Source organism: Eurosta solidaginis, chromosome 5 (assembly GCF_040869045.1).
Source record: "Eurosta solidaginis isolate ZX-2024a chromosome 5, ASM4086904v1, whole genome shotgun sequence".
NCBI classification, from domain to species: Eukaryota; Metazoa; Arthropoda; class Insecta; order Diptera; family Tephritidae; genus Eurosta; species Eurosta solidaginis.
The window spans coordinates 241,905,381-241,924,324 of NC_090323.1; the positions used below are offsets into that span (position 1 = coordinate 241,905,381).

General features: G+C 38.6%; 1 protein-coding gene across 2 annotated transcripts in view; it reads left to right on the forward strand.

Moving 5' to 3' along the window:
• The window catches only part of Klp67A (Kinesin-like protein at 67A), a 62,697-nt gene that overhangs the window by 42,729 nt on the left and 1,024 nt on the right, over positions 1-18,944 (forward strand). Inside the window, exons 4-5 of one of the 2 annotated variants that reach the window (XM_067789124.1) lie at positions 9,767-10,586; positions 10,646-10,774. In XM_067789124.1, coding sequence (XP_067645225.1) covers positions 9,767-10,586; positions 10,646-10,774 — 949 coding nt within the window. The remainder of the gene's footprint in view (positions 1-9,766; positions 10,587-10,645; positions 10,775-18,944) is intronic. The other variant, XM_067789125.1, reaches the window with a different exon arrangement.

Sequence of the window (18,944 nt, forward strand, 5' to 3'; positions counted from 1 at the left end):
TCCACATATACTCTGTTAATATGAGTGAAGATGGTGAGTTGAAATGTTCTTTGTATGCACTATAAATGTTGAAAATTTTCTGTGGTAGGAGTAACTCTATTAAGGCTTTACCATTTACTTAGGCAACAATTTATTTCAGAAAAGACCACACTATATAATTTGTAACGAAAGAGTATTTTTCAATAGATGTAAGCATCTTAACCATTTATGTTGCATTAACCTGGCAACACGCATAAATATGTACATTAACCTGGGTCGATTTGTATGGACGAAAGTTAACCTATATCGCGCCATCGGTTTTTCGATAGGATTTGGGCTCAGGAAAAAAGTTCCACTACGCATACCCAAAAAAATAATTTTCGAGCCTGCAAAAGAAAATCGATGTTTAGACCAAAATTCTTCTAAATCTCCATAAAATAATTTTTTTTTTAAAACTGCATTTGCCAATTTTGCATTTGTCAATTGACAAGAAAAAAATACATAAAAAATGATTTGGAGCCTTGAAAATGAAAAAAAATGCAAAGATCGTTGAAATTTTGCAGGCTCAAAAATTATTTTTTTGGGTATGTGTAGTGGAACTTTTTTTCCTGAGCCCAAATCCTATCGAAAAATCGATGACGCGATATAGGTTAATAAATCGACCCAGTCATACATACATATGTCAAGCTGATATGAAATGAAAATACATACGTACATCCATACATACCTATAAACCTACGCCCGAAGTTAAATAACGCAGCGAATGCTATGTATGTACATATGTGTCGCATCATGCCTCACTCAATAGCAATTTGCGCGCATATTTGACATTGAACCAGGGATGCACCTTAACGTTAAGCTAATCGTTTATCAAAAAATTTCCACCGTTTCCGTTGAAACACTTCGAAATATTATCGATAAAGAAATTATCAAGATAAATTGTATCTCGTTTTTAACCGAAACGAAAAGCTTTCGTTAACGTTAAAAACGTTAACGAAAACGTGATACTTTATGTTTGAATTGTGCTGGCAATGCTATAGCCATGGTGAAGCCGTAAGGTGGCAACAACGAGCGCACATACACACACAAACTCTATGTAATTTGTTTGTGTAATTCGTTGGTGGTAATGTCAAAAATACTCTGAGAAATGTTCGTACTGTCAAAATTCATGAGAAAAGTTGCAATCAGCTTGGATAATGCTTTCACCTTTAATGACTCCGCCATCAATCAGCTTTGCCAGCATAGTTTGAAATTAATAATCAACATAAACGATTTGATTTCGTTTTGATATGGCAGAAAACGAAACGAAATCATTTCGTTAATTTGACGATCTTAACGTTAATAAACGAAACGAAATGACTTCGTTTCGTTTATTAACGTTGATTATCGTAACGAAATGATATCGTTTCGTTGGTTAAGCATGCCTGCATTGAACAACCACATGCACTACATTTTTTGGTAAAAATGTTACTTTTGTTTAAACAATTTTACTGATATAAGAAAAGAATCAAGTATTTTTTTTATGCAGAACGAAGGTAAATATTTCAAAGTTTTAATGGAAAGAAGAAATATTCCAATCGACCCATGCGTTTTGAATTTATAGCTGTGTAAACAAAAATTTTATGATTTTTTACTACAAAAGTGGAGTCTTTATACTTTTTTAGGCAATTTTTAGAATTTTTCTCTTCGTAAGAACAATCCTCGTACCTCAAGGAATATTCTAAAAACAAGAATTAGCGAAATCGGTCCAACCGTTCTGGAGATTAGTGCTTATTTCACAATTCAGCGACTTATTTTTATATTATAGATATTCTGCACGACAAACCTAATTTTTGCAAAAAAAAAGTAGATACATATAACGAATGGCTAAGTGTATCCACAACGCCTCTAACGCCCTATCTCTCTGGTCCAACCCTGTAAAACTGCAAGTTTCCTCGAACTTCCGTAAGTGGAAATTGATAACAAATAGTCGCACCTATTGGATGGGACGAACCAACAACAACAACACAATCCAACCAAACTGAGAGAGATTTTTTTGTTAACAAACATACAAAATGATTCCTTTGTCTCAACGGTTTCACAATACGCCTGCAATTACACTACACATCAAACAGTTTTGCAGAAAACTAATTTATTTGAGGAAATTTTTACGAAAAAGGAAGCAATCAAAATTAAATACGTTTGTAATACACGTAAATACTGCAGAGCTGTAAAACTGTGCAATCATTTGAAATTTTAAATCATTGATTTAAGATCTCTTCATTCATTCATTCCTTGCTAAGGAATGTGGTTTAAAAGTTAACCCATTCTGCATTCAGTAGTGGAATAAAAGATTGCACTCCTGAACTCATTCGAAGAAATAATGAAGTAATTGAATGAAACAAAAACATTTTTCAACACAGAATAAGCATTCAATGCCTTTGCTGAGTGTGCCCACACTTTTCTAGTACCAATCAATTATGAAAAATGTCGTACATGCCCAAAACCCGCTCAAATATCACATGTTTGCATTTAATTAAAGCCACTTCAAAAGCCATTTCAACACAAAAATTTAATTATTGACCGTGATAATACTATGTTCAAACAGAAAAATAAATTGAGCAATTTCGATTTACATTGAGTGGTGTTCATACAATTCAATTTAGCTTACACAATAGTAATTTGATAGCTGGTTGGCTCATCTCTACAGCAACAACATACCTTTGTTCAGACTGTCAAAAGTGCGTGTTGGTATTAAGCGAATGGAATGGAATGAATTGAATTGAAATTTTTGTGTGTTGTAAGAAAATGTGTTCAATATTTTGGTTTCGTTTTGAGTTTGTCATATTCTTTTGACAATCTCTATTCCAGTGAAATGGAAAAAATAAAATCAGCTGATGAGATGAGCCAACCATATAGTCGAGCCATGCGTAACTGACATTTGAATCAACTCAATAAACACACTTTACAAGGTTGCATTTTGAGTTTGAAACAATTTATTACACAATTTTTTTAAATTGGCAATTTATTATTACAATTTCTTATATAATAAATTGCGTAATAAATTGCCCAAATGGTATAAATTGCCAATTTGGTGTGCGTTTGTACATAGTAATGGTAATGTAATGGTAATAAAGCACAAAGAAGTTAACTGGAAATGTATTTTTTTTGAAATTTTCCTAAAAATTCAATAACAAAAAAAAAAAAAACAAACAAATTACAAATATTTCAACAACCCTGTTTTAAAAATTGTCATTGTTTCAAATAAGTGTTGCCAATGTGCCATATAAAAGGTACTTGCATGAAAAAGTACTAACCTACATTTGAACGTCCTCAATTGGTGATTAAACAATTGAAGAAAACGCAATTCAAGAAAGAAAAAGGTCTTAAGTTCCTTCATATATTCTTCTTAGCGGTATATGGTCAAATACTGTATCTATACTGGTTTTTGTGTTTGCAAATTGTAATAGCAATATACCTACTATTTTTCTCTATTTCCTAAGAAAAATATTCTTCTAAACACAATAGTTTGTAATTACAGTCAATTAACCTAGGCTTTATAGGTAGTTGTAGCTTTTTTGATAGCAAAGAAAATGGACTTTGAATACAAGTATACTCAAGTAAGATAGAATTCAGCAACTTCAATATTTTACCAATGCCGTGCAAATAGGCAGATAGACTAACGGTCCTTCTCAATCACTCGGGTCCTATATTTATATCCCGCCATAATGATTGTGACATCCGCCCTGCATCAAGGTGGAAAAAGGGTCAGAACCGCGACTCCATGTACTCAGCTAGCTGGGGCGATTCCACCTTGATTGCGCAAACGGGCGGATCCACAAATGTACGTGTACGTGACAATCATTATTATCAGCCTTAAAAAAACTGTAGTTCGATGGAGCCAGTCAATCTCTTTGTGGGGAGGGAAATTAATAACCTCTGAAGAGTTTCTACCAATGGAAGATTTTATGTGTGGCACAGAGGAAAGAAAACGGTTAAGGTGACCGAGGTGGAGAGAAAAAGACATAATTTTATCGAAATTCTCGGAATTAGGAAGTTCCAACGAAATCGCCGATAGACCTACATATGTACTTCGATGTATTTAAATTTAAATGACTTAAACTGAAGTATCTGTTTTTAAACGGTTTTATTTAGCTTGAGTTGACAGGCAGGCCGCACGGCCGTTGTGAACGAATCTTGTAATTGAAATTTAAGTAACTTCCCGACGATTTGGCTCATATTTGGAACACATAATACATGCAAGAATAGAAATCGACCTGTGAAAAAAATCGCCGCTAGGTAGCGCATGGTTCGAGATATTCGCAAAATTCGCATTTGTGGTCCGATTTGGCTCATATTTGGAACACATAATACATGCAAGAATAGAAATCGACCTGTGAAAAAAAATCGCCGCTAGGTGGCGCATGGATCGAGATATTCACAAAAATCGTATTTGTGGTCCGATTTGGCTCATATTTGGAACACATAATACATGCAAGAATAAAAAGCGACTTATGAAAAAATTGCCGCTAGGTAGCGCAAGGGTCGAGATATTCACAAAAATCGTATTTGTGGTCCGACTTGGCTCATGCTTGGAACACATAATACATACAAGAATAGAAAGCGACCTATCAAAAAAAATCGCCGCTAGGTGGCGCAAGGATCCAGATATTCACAAAAATCGTATTTGTGGTCCGATTTGATTTGGTCCATATTTGGAACACATAATACATACATGAATAAAAAGCGACCTATGATGCCCAATTTGGCTCATATTTGGAACAAATATTGCATACAGTCCAGTAGAAGTGACATCAAAATATTTTGGAGTTGGAGGAGGGACAAGCATACGTGGCGCAGAGTCGAGTAAAGTCTTTGGAAGGATTATGTATTGAGGACTTAGGTTGTAACAAATTGTCAGGAAAGAGTCCTTGTAATAATGAGTCACTAAATGAACTAAATAGAATGAGAAATAATAGGCAATTAAATAAAGACTAAAAACTTGAAAATATAATAATAAAAAAAAATTTTTAAGTTAAACGGTTTTATTGAAAACAATACTTACATGAAATAATAATAATACGAAAAGCTAGAAAATAATTAGGTAGGTCCTAGGTACTAGTTATCACACTCCTTATCAATCTAGGGCGTTGATCAGACAATTAAATAAAAGCGTTGGACGCGTCATATTTCTATTGATAGTCATAAGTAAAACCAACTGAACCTTAATCAGGTTATGCTACGCCTCACATTTTTAGAAATTTCACGCGCCCAACGCTTTTATTTAATTGTCTGATCAACGCCCTAGATTGATAAGGAGTGTGATGACTAGTACCTAGGACCTACCTAATTATTTTCTAGCTTTTCGTATTATTATTATTTCATGTAAGTATTGTTTTCAATAAAACCGTTTAACTTAAAAATTTTTTTAAATTATTTTATTGTTATATTATCGACAAAAAATATCCACAATTTACTAGATTTGGTCAATGTACAATGTGTTCATTTACAAAATCCATTTTATAAGAATAGCAAAATAAGTAGGACATATAGTAACATTATGATACATAGCAAGCAAGCAATATATTGTTTTTACGAAGTTTCAGCAAAATTCGACTATATCTTCATGTTTTTGGAATACTTTACATAATCAAGATATAAGCAAGTTATCCGCGAGATATACCTAAAAAGAAAACCAGTCAACCCAAAGAGCCTCAAATTTTTTGATCTTACACGATTAATGAAAGAAAAATCAATCCAATTACGATGTATACAAAATCTGCTATGAATTACAATTTCTTGTACATATGTCTTATGTTTGGATACCATGAAGATGATTTAAGACTTTCTAGTTTTATAATAAACTACTTGAATAATTAGAAGGTGATATTATTCTATTGACCAATTTTGCGCCTTTTTTGCACCCAACTCCTAAATTGATTTAACATATCTGAGGGCAATGAAAGTATACAAAAAAATAACCTTGGGGAAAAAGTATTTAGTACTGAATGGAAAAAAGTGTGCATTCATTTCAACTTTACATTCAATAAAATTTGGGAATGGTTCCTACATTCACACTCTATATTGAATTATATTTTACTATTCAATAACACACACACTTTGGCTTTGAGTTGAAAGTATTTTAAGCCATTCAGGAATGTAGATTTAAAATATATAACCAAAAAACACAATTTTTACAAGAATACTGAGAGAATGTACACTCAATTGATTCAATCTTTTTACAGCTCTGAAATACTGGCGAATAAAGCTGCCGAAAAAGTGAGGTTATGTGAAAGACTTCACATTTATAATTGCACTATGCGTTTTTTGGTTCATTGGCATTAAAATCCGAAACACCAAGTAAAACCGACTAGATATTTGACTAAATTAGGCATTCATTCAATAAAGCAATAATGCGATAATTAGGAATTTGCGTTTTGTATGGAAGATTGATCTCAATGATGGCTTTAATGTAGAAAACTTTACTAATTATTTCATTAACCCCTGTGTGAAATTGGTATAACCCTTTTTATTTTTCTTCACGAATAATAGTGTGTCTATTTCAGGGAAATTTTCTTTTACATTTCATTTATGATTACGCCTGGGCTTCCCAATTCAGTACCTGCCGAAGTATACTGGATTTATTATACCTCCAGCAATCAGCGTGAAAAGGCTGTGGATAAAATAAAAATTTAATTAATGCATATGGGGGATTAAATAAGTTTTTCGCGAGTGTGCAATGTTGTTGTCGATAAAGACACACCCCGAACGTTTTTCTGTTATCGATGTTGATGGTCTTTTGCCGGATATAGATCCGGTACGTTCCGGTAACAAAGCACCATTAGGGTACTAGCCCGACTCGGGAACAATTTATATGACCATATTAAATTTTCTAGGCCATCCCGCCCTCCCTACCCTCTAGTTCCAAGAAGAACTTGGGGTCGCCAGAGCCTCAGCTGTTAATGAAACAGGATTCACAGAGGTTGACAATTGGGTTGGAGCAGCTACATATATATTGCACTGGCAACCCCTTGAATCAATTTGGTATTTTAGTCGCCTCTTACGACAGGCATACCAACGCATTTCACAAATACTAACTCTTCTCTATTAGATTTATTTTTTGTCAATGATTTTCATAAAATGATTCACTACACGCAACTATCCGCCTCCTGCTTCTCAAAACACGACCTGATATTCCTAAACTACAACTTCAAAACATCATGTAGGCCAAGTTCGTTCGCGTATCGCGATTACAGAAGTATAGATTCTTATTCTCTTGCTGAGTCCGTTGAGTCGGTTTAATGGAGCTTGATTCGTACGTTAACATCGGTTGATGACCAGACAAAGTTTCTGAAGGATAACATAAATAAGTTATTCGATGATCACGTTTCACTAAAAATAAAAACACCTAAATACAAGAATAGCCTTTTGTTCAATGCTACGTAACCAAGCCAACTCACGGTGGAAAAGGTACAAAACAGTCGAAGCGCATAGCTGCTTTAAAACAGCTCGGCTTACTGCAAACAAAGCCATAAGGCTGGCCAAGGCAAATTATTTTAAGTATAAGTTTAGTTCTGCTTTGAATACAAAATAAAAGTGGAACAAAATCAAACAAAGAGGAATTGGTAAGCCCAAAAGTGACCTGTCTCATCCCCCTGATGTCGACATCAACGAAATAAATAATACTTTTGTAAAACTACCAAACTCAGCCGACAATGTGTGTGTTGATAACTACTCCGTGCGTGTTAATGTTGACACTAGCCCTTTCGAGTTTGTTTGTGTCGATAATTGTGATGTTGTCCAAGCCATACTTTCTGTGAAGTCTAACGCAATGGGGCTTGATGGTATATGTTCAAAGTTTTTAAAAGTCATTCTTCCCAAAATCCTTCCCCACATTACTTACTTGGTCAACTCAATTTTGACGACCGGTGTCTTCCCAATATACTGGAAAGCTGCAAAAGTTATTCCAATCCGTAAACAAAATAATGAGTATCGACCAATAGCCATACTCCCTTTCCTCTCTAAGGTCGTTGAACGTATTCTACATGGGCAAATCGTATCATATGTACATGAATACAAGCTCCTGTCAGACAGTCAGTCCGGTTTCAGGTGAAAGCGGAGCTGTACAACGGCACTATTATCTGTGACAGAAGAAATTCGTTAGCGAGTGGATGAAAGCTACATTGCCTTCTTAACACTTCTTGACCACTCTAAAGCTTTTGATTCTGTAGACCACACTCTGCCCTGTAGGCAGCTGGAAAACTTATTTAACTTCTCTGGTCATGCAGTTGCCTTTATAAGATCATATCTTGGCGATAGGACTCAATCAGTATGTATAGATGGTGAAAAGTCTGACTTCCTACACGTCTTAAGAGGCGTCCCTCAAGGCTCTATCCTGGGTCCTCATATTATTTCTTCTGTATATCAATGACTTACCCGATGTCCTTAAGTATTGTAATGTTCATATCTACGCTGATGATGTGCAGTTGTTTACGTGTTGTCCTCGTGATCAAACTAGCTTGTGCATAAGTAACTTAAACCACGATTTGAATCAAATATTTTCATGGGCTACTATGAATAGCTTATGTATAAACCGTAATAAGTCAAAATGTATTGTTATTCATAGAAGGTCTTTTCCCACTTATGATTTAGAGAATGTAGTGTTCGACAATTCCGTTGTAGAATACGTAGATACGGCGAAAAACTTAGGGTGTAATTTTTAGCAAAATATTGACATGGAAAGACCATATTTTTAGAACGGTTGGGAAAGTGTATGGAATGCTTCGTACACTATGCTTAACACAGTATTTCACGCCTTTGCACATAAGACTACTTCTGGCTAAAGCGTACTTAATACCTACGCTACTCCATGGTTGTGTGATTTACTCAAACTGTGACTATCTGTGCAAGAACAAACTAAATGTTGTCTACAACAACATTGCTAGATATGTTTATGGGTTGAAAAGACTTGACCACGTATCACAACATGCTGAAAGGTTGCTAAACATTTCTTTCGAAAATCTTTTAAAAGTCAAAACACTGTCCTTCCTCCATAAATTGATACACACGAAGGAACCTGACTATATCGTAAGCTTAGTTTTCTGCAATCATCAAGACCGGTGCTTCTTCTTAAGCGCATTAGATACCGCACGCTAACCTCTGAGCGCCAATTCTTTGTTACTGCAATACGTCTTTGGAACTCTCTACCTACAAGTCTTCGACTCTTAAGTAATGCTCTGCACTTCAAAAAAGAGCTAACATCATTTTTTAACGACTCTTAAACTGGATCTCAAATTGTTGTTGTTAAAATGTTAATTTCTAAGTCCTTTTCTTTTCTCTGTGTCTTCTTTCTTTATTTGTTAAATACTATTCGATCTATAACCAGCCAAAGGTTATCATCACTACTGCTGTCTTTTAATATTTATTAATTACTTTGCTTTAGTTTTAAGATTTACATTTACATACATAAATATGTCACTATTATCCGTTATATTTAATTTAATTTGATTAATCTAATTTATTATTATTATAAATGTTCAATTTTTATAGCTCATGCTATTCATGACTAGCACTGTTAAATAATTTGTCAAAGTTGTTGTGCTAGGAACAAGTTTTCAAATAAATACATATATAAATACCTACCGCGGGTATATTCTAATCCCCCTAACCCACTGGAGGGAAGTGTGCAATGTCTTATGTACATATGTTTATGTAAAGGTCCACCTCCATCCATAGTCGAGCTGCTTTATTTTGGTTATGCGTTTATATAAAATGTAAATTAAAAATTAATTATTTCATTAATTTATAGCATTTCACTTCCACGTCCAATCACAACAAAGAAATCGGGCAATTGGAGGAAGAATATATGCGCTGGCGCAGAAAGCTACATGATGCAAATAAGGATTTGGAAAAGTTAAAAAAAGAAATTTTAGAATCTAAATATGCAGACATTTTAAAAATATATCAAAAAGGAAAAGATTTGGAAATCATTTGTTCTAAAAAAGAAATAAATAATGATCATCTTTCTGGCATAAACTCAGAGTTCTTACGGAATTCTGATAAATTACGAAAAGCGTTTGTTATGTCCTGTGAACTTCTACATGAAATATATCCGGATCTGAATTCCGAAACACAAGATAAGTACGAACAATTGCAACTATACATAAAAAGTCACATATATAACAGTGGTGGCGAAGACGACTATGCAAAATACAGTGATGAAGATTTAGAAATGCCAACATTACAGAATGGAGCGATGGGCACTAAACGACCAAATAAAATCAGTGTAGCCGATTTGCCTGCATCGACGAGCACAACAAAACGACAACGTCAGAAATTACCAGAGTTTGCACTAAGTTTAGATACGGTGGAGGATACCGACTCTGATGATTGCATACGTGTTTTCAAAAAGCCTACACTTAAACTTCCCGCTTTTGATGAAACGCATGTCTTATCTTGTGCCACCACAGATGATGAATATAGCACGACTACAGATGTTAGTGTTACAAAAACTACAAAGGGAAGTAAAGAAATGAGTAGTTTGTTGCGTAAAAAGAATTTAGTAAGTAATATATTATCGGAACAAATAACGAGGGTGCCAAAAAACAAGGATCGCATGAAGAATGGTGGTTATTAAATTTCTGATCTCATAAACATTATTTTGCTTACTTAACATTCCTTTTTACAGTTTTGTTAAAATCAAAAACATTCGATCATCACGGATTATTGAAAACTGTAGCTGGGGGCGTGCAAAAGGAAAATAAAAGATTTAGTCCCGGACGCGTACGTAAAAGTCCAAGAAGCATTATGGTTAAATGTAAGTATGAACTTTTAATTTACCAGGCACATTGAAAATTTTACGACTTTTTTTTTTATATTTAAGTTACTTCATTGCGCGTATATAATAAGGCTGTGAACTGCATCCGGATTTTTCAACTATCTGGATAAACCGGATATTCGAATAACCGGATAGCTAAGCAAAAAATCGGGCTATCCCGGATCTCCGGATTCATAAATGGGAAATCCGGATATCCGCTGTTCGGCTATCCGGATACGTAAACGGAAAATCCGGATATCCGTATGTCCGGATACTGGAATATAAAAGTTGAATATCTGCATATCAGAATTGAACGAAGCAAACATGGAAAAATTATTCACAAAATATGTTTGTAGATTATTAAATTAACGTCAAAAATTAAAAAGCTACAATTTTACAAACAAGTAAAAATAACAACAGTGCCATTTGTTTATATTGTGAAAAAACGCTGTTAATTGATTTAAATTCCCCACGAATTTATTGTTATTAATGTTAAATAAACATATATGGTACATCAATTTGTTGCTTGAACTGGATATCCAAAAATACGGCTATTAACCGGATCTTCATAAATCCGGATAGTTTCACAAACAAATATTAACCGGATATCCATGCCGTCCGGATTTTATCCGTGTGAACGGATATCCGTATGGATATCCGGATATTCGAATATGCGCATTTTCCCAGCCCTAGTATATAATACTAGTAATACCGGATGAAGGTCGAATAAGATTCCAAATAATTGGCCAGCTCGAAAGCTACAACGCCAACACCAACGCCAATTCTTTAATGTACTTTTATAATTGCAGTTTCAATTCTCTTTGTTTAAGGAAACTTCGAGAATTTCCATCTATATAAATTTGTATTGTTCTCCTTATGTATGTGGCTGGACGCCATGTTTTTTCAACAAATTTTTGATTCCTGTTAGGAATACAAGAATACCACCCTAACTCCGGTCAGGGCGGTATCGCATCTCCTAACTCCGCCAAAACGCCCGAGGGGAGCACCGAAGCCAACCTTGAGGCCTATTTTAATTTTTCACTCAACGCAAAAAAGCCCGAAAATTGACGTTGAGCCGAGGATGACACCGCACGTCCGCTCACACGAGATGACAAGACCGGAATTAATTTTACGATTTGAAATTGGAATACATGGATATGGTTTACAACAAAGGCTTTAGTGTAATTTAAATACCGACCGATTCCGACTTTTTTCAGAGGCCGATGCCGACTAATCGGCTAAGACGTGGGAGTTTGCCGATACCGATGCCGATTAATATGCTCATCGGCTTTTCAACATTGCCTGCTTCTAGCGTGTTAAGAGTTGGTATCTTTGGTACTTTTCCTGAGACGCAGATACATTTTACCTCTGCCCCAGTACATTTTCCCAGGCTGCGTGTACAACATATTCTTCACCTGCTTGAATGATACTGCTAACCTGTAGGTCGAGATACATTAAGTACTTTCTAATCCTGTGTTGGTAATATCGGGTACTGACTCGCATCGTATTCTCCGACTCTCATCTCGCATGGCATAAATACTTTGACTTTTGGTATCGTGAACATTTCGGCTCTATCCATCACCGCCGTCCGCACGTTTGGGCCTACTTTTGGAGGTTTGGTACAACTTCCTTTATCCACAGCAAGCTCGCTATATTGTAGCGTGTTATCATCTTTACATCATTGTACCACTCCGCCAAAAGCTGGAAGAGGTTTACTTAGTTTTTCTTGCGTCATCTTGAGCATTAAGCTAATAAGCTCCCCACCGAGAAAGCCGGAGTCTTAGCGTTCCTCCTACTTCCACATCCGTTATTGGCAAATCGGCACTAACCACATCCTCCCACACACTTGCAGCTTTCAGGGTAGTTCCTACGTTGCTATCAGGGTCCATCTGCTGTAAAGCTTTAGATCCACTTTCTGCCTCTTGAAAGCAAACTTGTCCCCTTCAACTGATCAAAGTCTCTTTATTCTGCAGCTCCAAGCTGGTTCATCCGATTCTCTTGTCGTTCCGGCATAGAGCTCGTTGACTGTTGTTATTGTAGCGATAAAGGCACTTGGGTAACTTCTATCTACGTTGATGGTCCTTTGCCGGATAGAGACCCGGAGCGTTTCGATAACAAGCACAAACCCTACTATTTCGGGAACGATTTAACATTGAAAATTCAAGGCCGGAGCTTCGTCTGCTAAAGAAACAGGATTCGCCATGGTTCACCGAACCTACCAATCAGAGAAGCTGTAAATTGAGCTGACAACCCCTTAAAAGGGTTACGCTACACAAGCCTTCGCGCGCCTCCATCTAATTCGGACGCTCCAACCCACCACTACAATCTACGTAGCATGGATTGAAGCAATGCCGAGCACCAGCCATTACCCCCTCTCTGCCCCTAATTATCCTGTTACAGTATCCAGAACGAAGTTGGGCCAGGTGATACGTGACTCCCTTGGTCGGGTGCTTTTTTTTCTGCAAGAGTAGGATAGTGTATATTGATAACGGGGTTCATCGGGCGCGTCCTGGCAAAGCGTTTACCGAATCTGTATGGATTTGGCTTAATGCCTTCTAATGCTCGTCTGGATCAAACGGCTGTGTTGGTAGGTCCCGGATCTCATCATATCTCTTATGGAGATGTTCCCTTAATCCTCTTGGTGGCGGGGCTAGATGAAGCAGTTGTTTGCAATGGGGTTCTAGTTTGTGACATTTTTTTCTTTTTTTGCTTTGTTTATTACGGTCTTTCAAGACGTAGTCTTATATATAAAAAGAAAGCCTAAAATGTGTGTTAGTTTGTAGCCAGTGTTTGAAGAGATGCGCTGGTCGATTTTGTTCAAACTTTCACATAAGTTGCGTATACCTCACGCGGTTTTCACATAGATTTGGTTGCGATCGACGCACAGGGTCTCGAGATATAGGCCAAAGCGTGGACCCGGGTACCCCTAAAATATGTTTATAGAATGTGGATATCAAATGAAAGCTGTTGATGAGCGCTTTAGTAGAGGGTAATTTTCATACCCCTGGGTGACTAGGGTTTCGAGATATAGGCCAAAACATGGGCCCGTGAACACCTAGACAGTGTTTTTACATTATGGGTATAAAATTGAAGCTATTGAGGTGTGCTTTAGTACAGAATCAGTTTTATGCCGCTGGGTTACTAGGGTCTCGAGATATAGGCCAAACGTGGACCCGGATACCCATAGAGTGTGTGTGTAATATGGATATCAAATGAAAGCTGTTGATGAGAGCTTCAAAGTAATTTTCATTGTGATATTCGATTTAGCCGCATCAACCTAGCAAAACTGATAAATATGCATGCGAAGCCGAAATTAAGACATGAATTAATAATACCCACATACCTATTTACATACGTCCTATTCGATTTCCTGAAATTTGGTATACAAATTTGCCTATATTAGTATTTACGATGCGCTGGGCTTGGGACCCGCCACGTAAAACCATACTCCAATGAAATATAACAACAAGCCTCGGATAAATACACTCTTTATTGATGACGACCATGGCAAACGTTTGAAGGACAATGAATTGAGGGCATGCACCTGGAACGTCCGCTCCCTGAATGGGATTGGTGCAGATGCCCGGCTGGTTGATGTCCTCGTCAAAGCAAAATCTGACATCACCGCCATCCAAAAAATGCGTTGGACGAAGCAAGGAAGAAAGAAGATCAAAAATTGTGACATATATTGGAGTGGCCATACGAATAAGCGCAGTTTCGGCGTCTGATTCGTGGTGGGAGAGATACTTTGTCGCCAAGTGCTGGCGCTCACGCCTGTGGACGAGCGTCTCGCCGCTATCCGAATAAAAGCAAAATTTTTTAATATATCATTCATCTGCGCCCATGCGCCGACAGAGGAGAAAGACGATGAGGTGAAAGACACTTTCTATGAACAATTAGAACGCACATACGAGCGCTGCCCCCGTCATGATATAAAAGTCGTGCTTGGCGACTTTAACGCCAGGGTGGGCAAAGGTGTTTTTGGCCCTACAGTCGGAAAGTTCAGCCTACACAATGAAACTTCTCCTAACGGACTGAGGCTGATTGACTTTGCCGGTGCTCGAAACATGGTCATATCCAGCACGAGGTTCATGCATAAAAAGATACATGAAGCTACATGGCTGTCTACTGATCGCAATACTCGCAATCAGATCGATCACGTTGTGATAGACGGACGGCATGCCTCCAGTGCTTTAGATGTGCGCACGATCCGAGGACCTAACATCGACTCGGACCATTATCTCGTTGCAGCCAAAATACGCACCCGCCTCAACGCTGCTAAAACCGGGGAACAAAAAACACAAGGAAAGCTAGACGTCGAAAAGCTTCAATCACAACAGACTGCCAATGATTTCGCAACTCGACTCTCACACCTGCTCTCTGAGAGCACAACTCATCCTGAAGGAATACAGGAGCAGTGGGAGCATATCTCCAAAGCACTTCGTACTGCCGCCGAGGAAAAAATTGGTTACCGGCGGCCACGAAAAAACAACTAGTACGATGAAGAATGCCGCGTTGCAACCGAAAGAAAAGACGCTGCCTACAGGGCTACGTTAAAAGCGAGCGCGACAAGAGGAGTGTGTGAACGCTATCGTGAGTTGAAAAGGGAAGCGAGACGCTTTTTCAGGACGAAAAAAGCAGAAGCAGAAAGGCGTGAGTGCGAGGAGCTTGAGCTGCTAGCCACCAGGAATAACGCCCGAAAATTCTACCAAAAAATACGGCGACAGACGGAAGGTTTTAAGACCGGGGCAAATTCCTGTAGGAATCAAAACGGCGACCTTGTAACTGATGTCCAGAGAATGCTTAGATTATGGAGGGAATACTTCTCTGCTCTCCTAAATGGAGGCAGCAATTCACCGCGATGAAGAACCTGATCCCACAATCGATGATGATGGAATATATGTCCCCCCGCCCTATTATGACGAAGTTAGAATAGCAATAACCAGATTGAAAAACAACAAGGCCGTGGGCGCTGATGGATTGCCTGCAGAGTTATTCAAGTTCGGCGGCGAGGAGTTGGTAAGGCGCATGCAGCAGCTTCTTAGCAAAATATGGGCGGACGAAAGCATGCCCGACGGTTGGAATCTAAGTGTTCTTTGCCCAGGGGGATACTGAAAAATGCACCAACTATCGTGGAATCAGCTTTCTTAATATCGCATATAAGGTCCTTTCAAGTGTATTGTGCGAAAGATTGAAGCCCACCGTGAACCGGCTGATTGGACCTTATCAGTGCGGCTTCAGACCTGGTAAATCTACCATCGACCAGATTTTCACAATGCGCCAAATCTTGGAAAAAACCCGTGAAAAGAGAATCGACACACATCACCTCTTCGTCGACTTTAAAGCCGCCTTCGACAGCACGAATAGGAGCTGCCTATATGCCGCTATGTCTGAATTTGGTTTCCCCGCTAAACTTATACGGCTGTGCAAAACGACGTTGAGCAACACCATCAGCTTAGTCAGAATTGGGAAGGACCTCTCCGAGCCGTTCGAAACTAAACGAGGTTTCAGACAGGGTGACCCCCTATCGTGCGATTTCTTTAATTTGATGCTGGAGAAAATTATACTAGCTGCAGAACTTAACCGCACCTGAACAATAAACTATAAAAGCGTGCAATTACTGGCATATGCTGATGACATTGATACCATCGACCTAAACACCCGCGCTGTTAGTTCTGCTTACTCCAAACTGGAAAACGAAGGGGTAAAGATGGGTTTGATGGTGAATGAGGACAAAACGAAGTACCTGCTGTCATCGAGCAAAGAGTCAGCGCATATGCGCCTTGGCAACGACGCTACTGTTGGCAGCCATAATTTCAAATAGTAAAAGACTTCGTTTATTTGGGAACCAGCATCAACACTAGCAACAACATCAGCACTGAAATCCAGCGAAGAATCAATCTTGCCAATAAATGCTACTTTGGACTAGGTAGGCAATTGGAAAGTAAAGTCCTCTCTCGGCAAACGAAAATCATACTCTACAAGTCACTTATCGTACCCGTCCTGCTATATGGGGCAGAAGCATGGACCATGACAACAGCAGATGAAGCGGCTTTGGGAGTGTTCGAGACAAAAGTTCTTCGAAAGATTTATGGACCTCTACGCGTTGGCGATGGCGAGTACCGAAGAAGATTTAATGATGAGCTGTACGAGCTATACGCAGACATCAACATAGTCCAGCGAATTAAAACGCAGCGTCTGCGCTGGCTAGGCCATGTTATGCGAATGAATGATGATGCTCCGCCTATGGAAGCAGAGGTAGAGGGCGGCCCCCACTCCGTTGGAAGGACCAGGTGGAAAACGATTTAAACTCCCTTGGTGTGACCAATTGGCGCCGGTTGGCGGAGCGAAGGAGCGACTGGCGCGCCTTGTTGGACGGCCATAACCGTTTAGACGGTTAAGCGCCGATTAAGTCAGTAAGTAAGTATTTACGATGCTTTTTTCCAGGAAGTAGACCAGAGACGAACTGGGACTGGGATTAGGACTAGGCCTGGGACTGAAACTCGGAGTGGGACTGGGACTGAAACTCGGAGTGGGACTGGGACTGGAACAAAATACATACCACCCCCTGGGACTGGCAGTACTTGGGGAAAAGATAAAGAAACGCTCATGACTACATACAAGAAACCTGGGCATCACAACAGACATCTGATTGATGAACCAGCACCGCCTAGGGGCTTAAGGAGTCATCTCCGTAAGCATTTTGAGGAAATACGGCACCTGAGAACCCAGCCGTATGAAGTGAAAAGACACAAGCAGGTCCTTGGTGAACTCCATAAACAGGCGTCGGACCTTTATGTCGGGAATTGCCCGGTGAATCCAGTACTTAACGAAAATTATCCAAAACTCGCGGAAGAGGAACGCATACTCCCCAGGGAAACGCGTGTCACTCTTGCTCAACTTCGTTCTGGATATTGTAACAGGTTAAACTCTTACCTACCCGGAATCAACCCCGACATACAAAATGTATGCCCCGCTTGCAATGTGTCCCCACATGACACCAACCATCTCTTCAATTGTAATGTGGAACCAACGCCTCTAACACCCCTTTGTTGTTGTTGTTGTTGTTGTAGCGATTAGTTACTCCCCGAAGGCATTGGGGAGTGTTATCGATGTGATGGTCCTTTGTCGGATACAGATCCGATACGCTCCGGTAACACAGCACCATTAAGGTGCTGGCCCGACCATCTCGGGACCGATTTATATGGCCACATTAAACCTTCAGGCCATCCCTCCCTCCCCACCCCCAAGTTCCATGAGGAGCTTGGGGTCGCCAGAGCCTCGTCTGTTAGTGAAACGGGATTCGCCGCTCGAAGGTGAGGTTGACAATTGGGTTGGAGAAGCTATATATTGCGCTACACAACCCCTTGAATCCCTAACACCCCTTTCCTTATGGTCTATGCCTGTTGAAACGGCAAGTTTCCTTGGACTCCCGTTAGAGGATATTGATGACAATTTGTGATCGGTCGCGGCTGTTAGGTGGGGCGAGCATTGCTACAACAACAACAACAACTGGCAATAAGGGATGAAGAAGAATGAGAAGTACTTGAGAGAAGAGAAAAGAGAGAAGGAGACTGAGACTGAGAAAGAGATAGAATGAGACGAAAATAGAGATAGATGAAGCCAAAAAGACGGAGGGTGGAGTGAATAAAAGGATTAGGAAAAAGTGATGAGTGGTTGGGGGGGTGGCTTATTAAAATGTATGTAGATAGACCAAATTTAGGGCAGAACAACGTCTGCCGGGTCTGCTACTTTAGAATAAATTAAAATTTGTTTCATTAAATGTTAAGTGTTTTACAATATACAAATAATTTTTCTTTAAACTTCTTAATATTTTCACAGTCTTTTAACGCAGTAGCTAATTCATTATACATTTTGTACCCTATGTATTCTAGGGTCTTCTTTGCGACCTCAGTTCTTACTCTAGGCAATCTTATATTTTTGCAGTACCTAGTTCTATAGTTATGGATCGCATGATTATATTTTATTTTATTACTAAGGTAGCTCTGAAACATTCCCAATCTTGCATGGTGTATAAACTTCAATGTAAAATAAGTAATGTTCTGTACATGAATCCTATTTTCAGCAATTTTTCTTTCAAAATACATAGTTTAATTGTTCGCCAAAATTTAAGTTATCATCAATCAAAACTTAAGTAAAGACTGTCTGT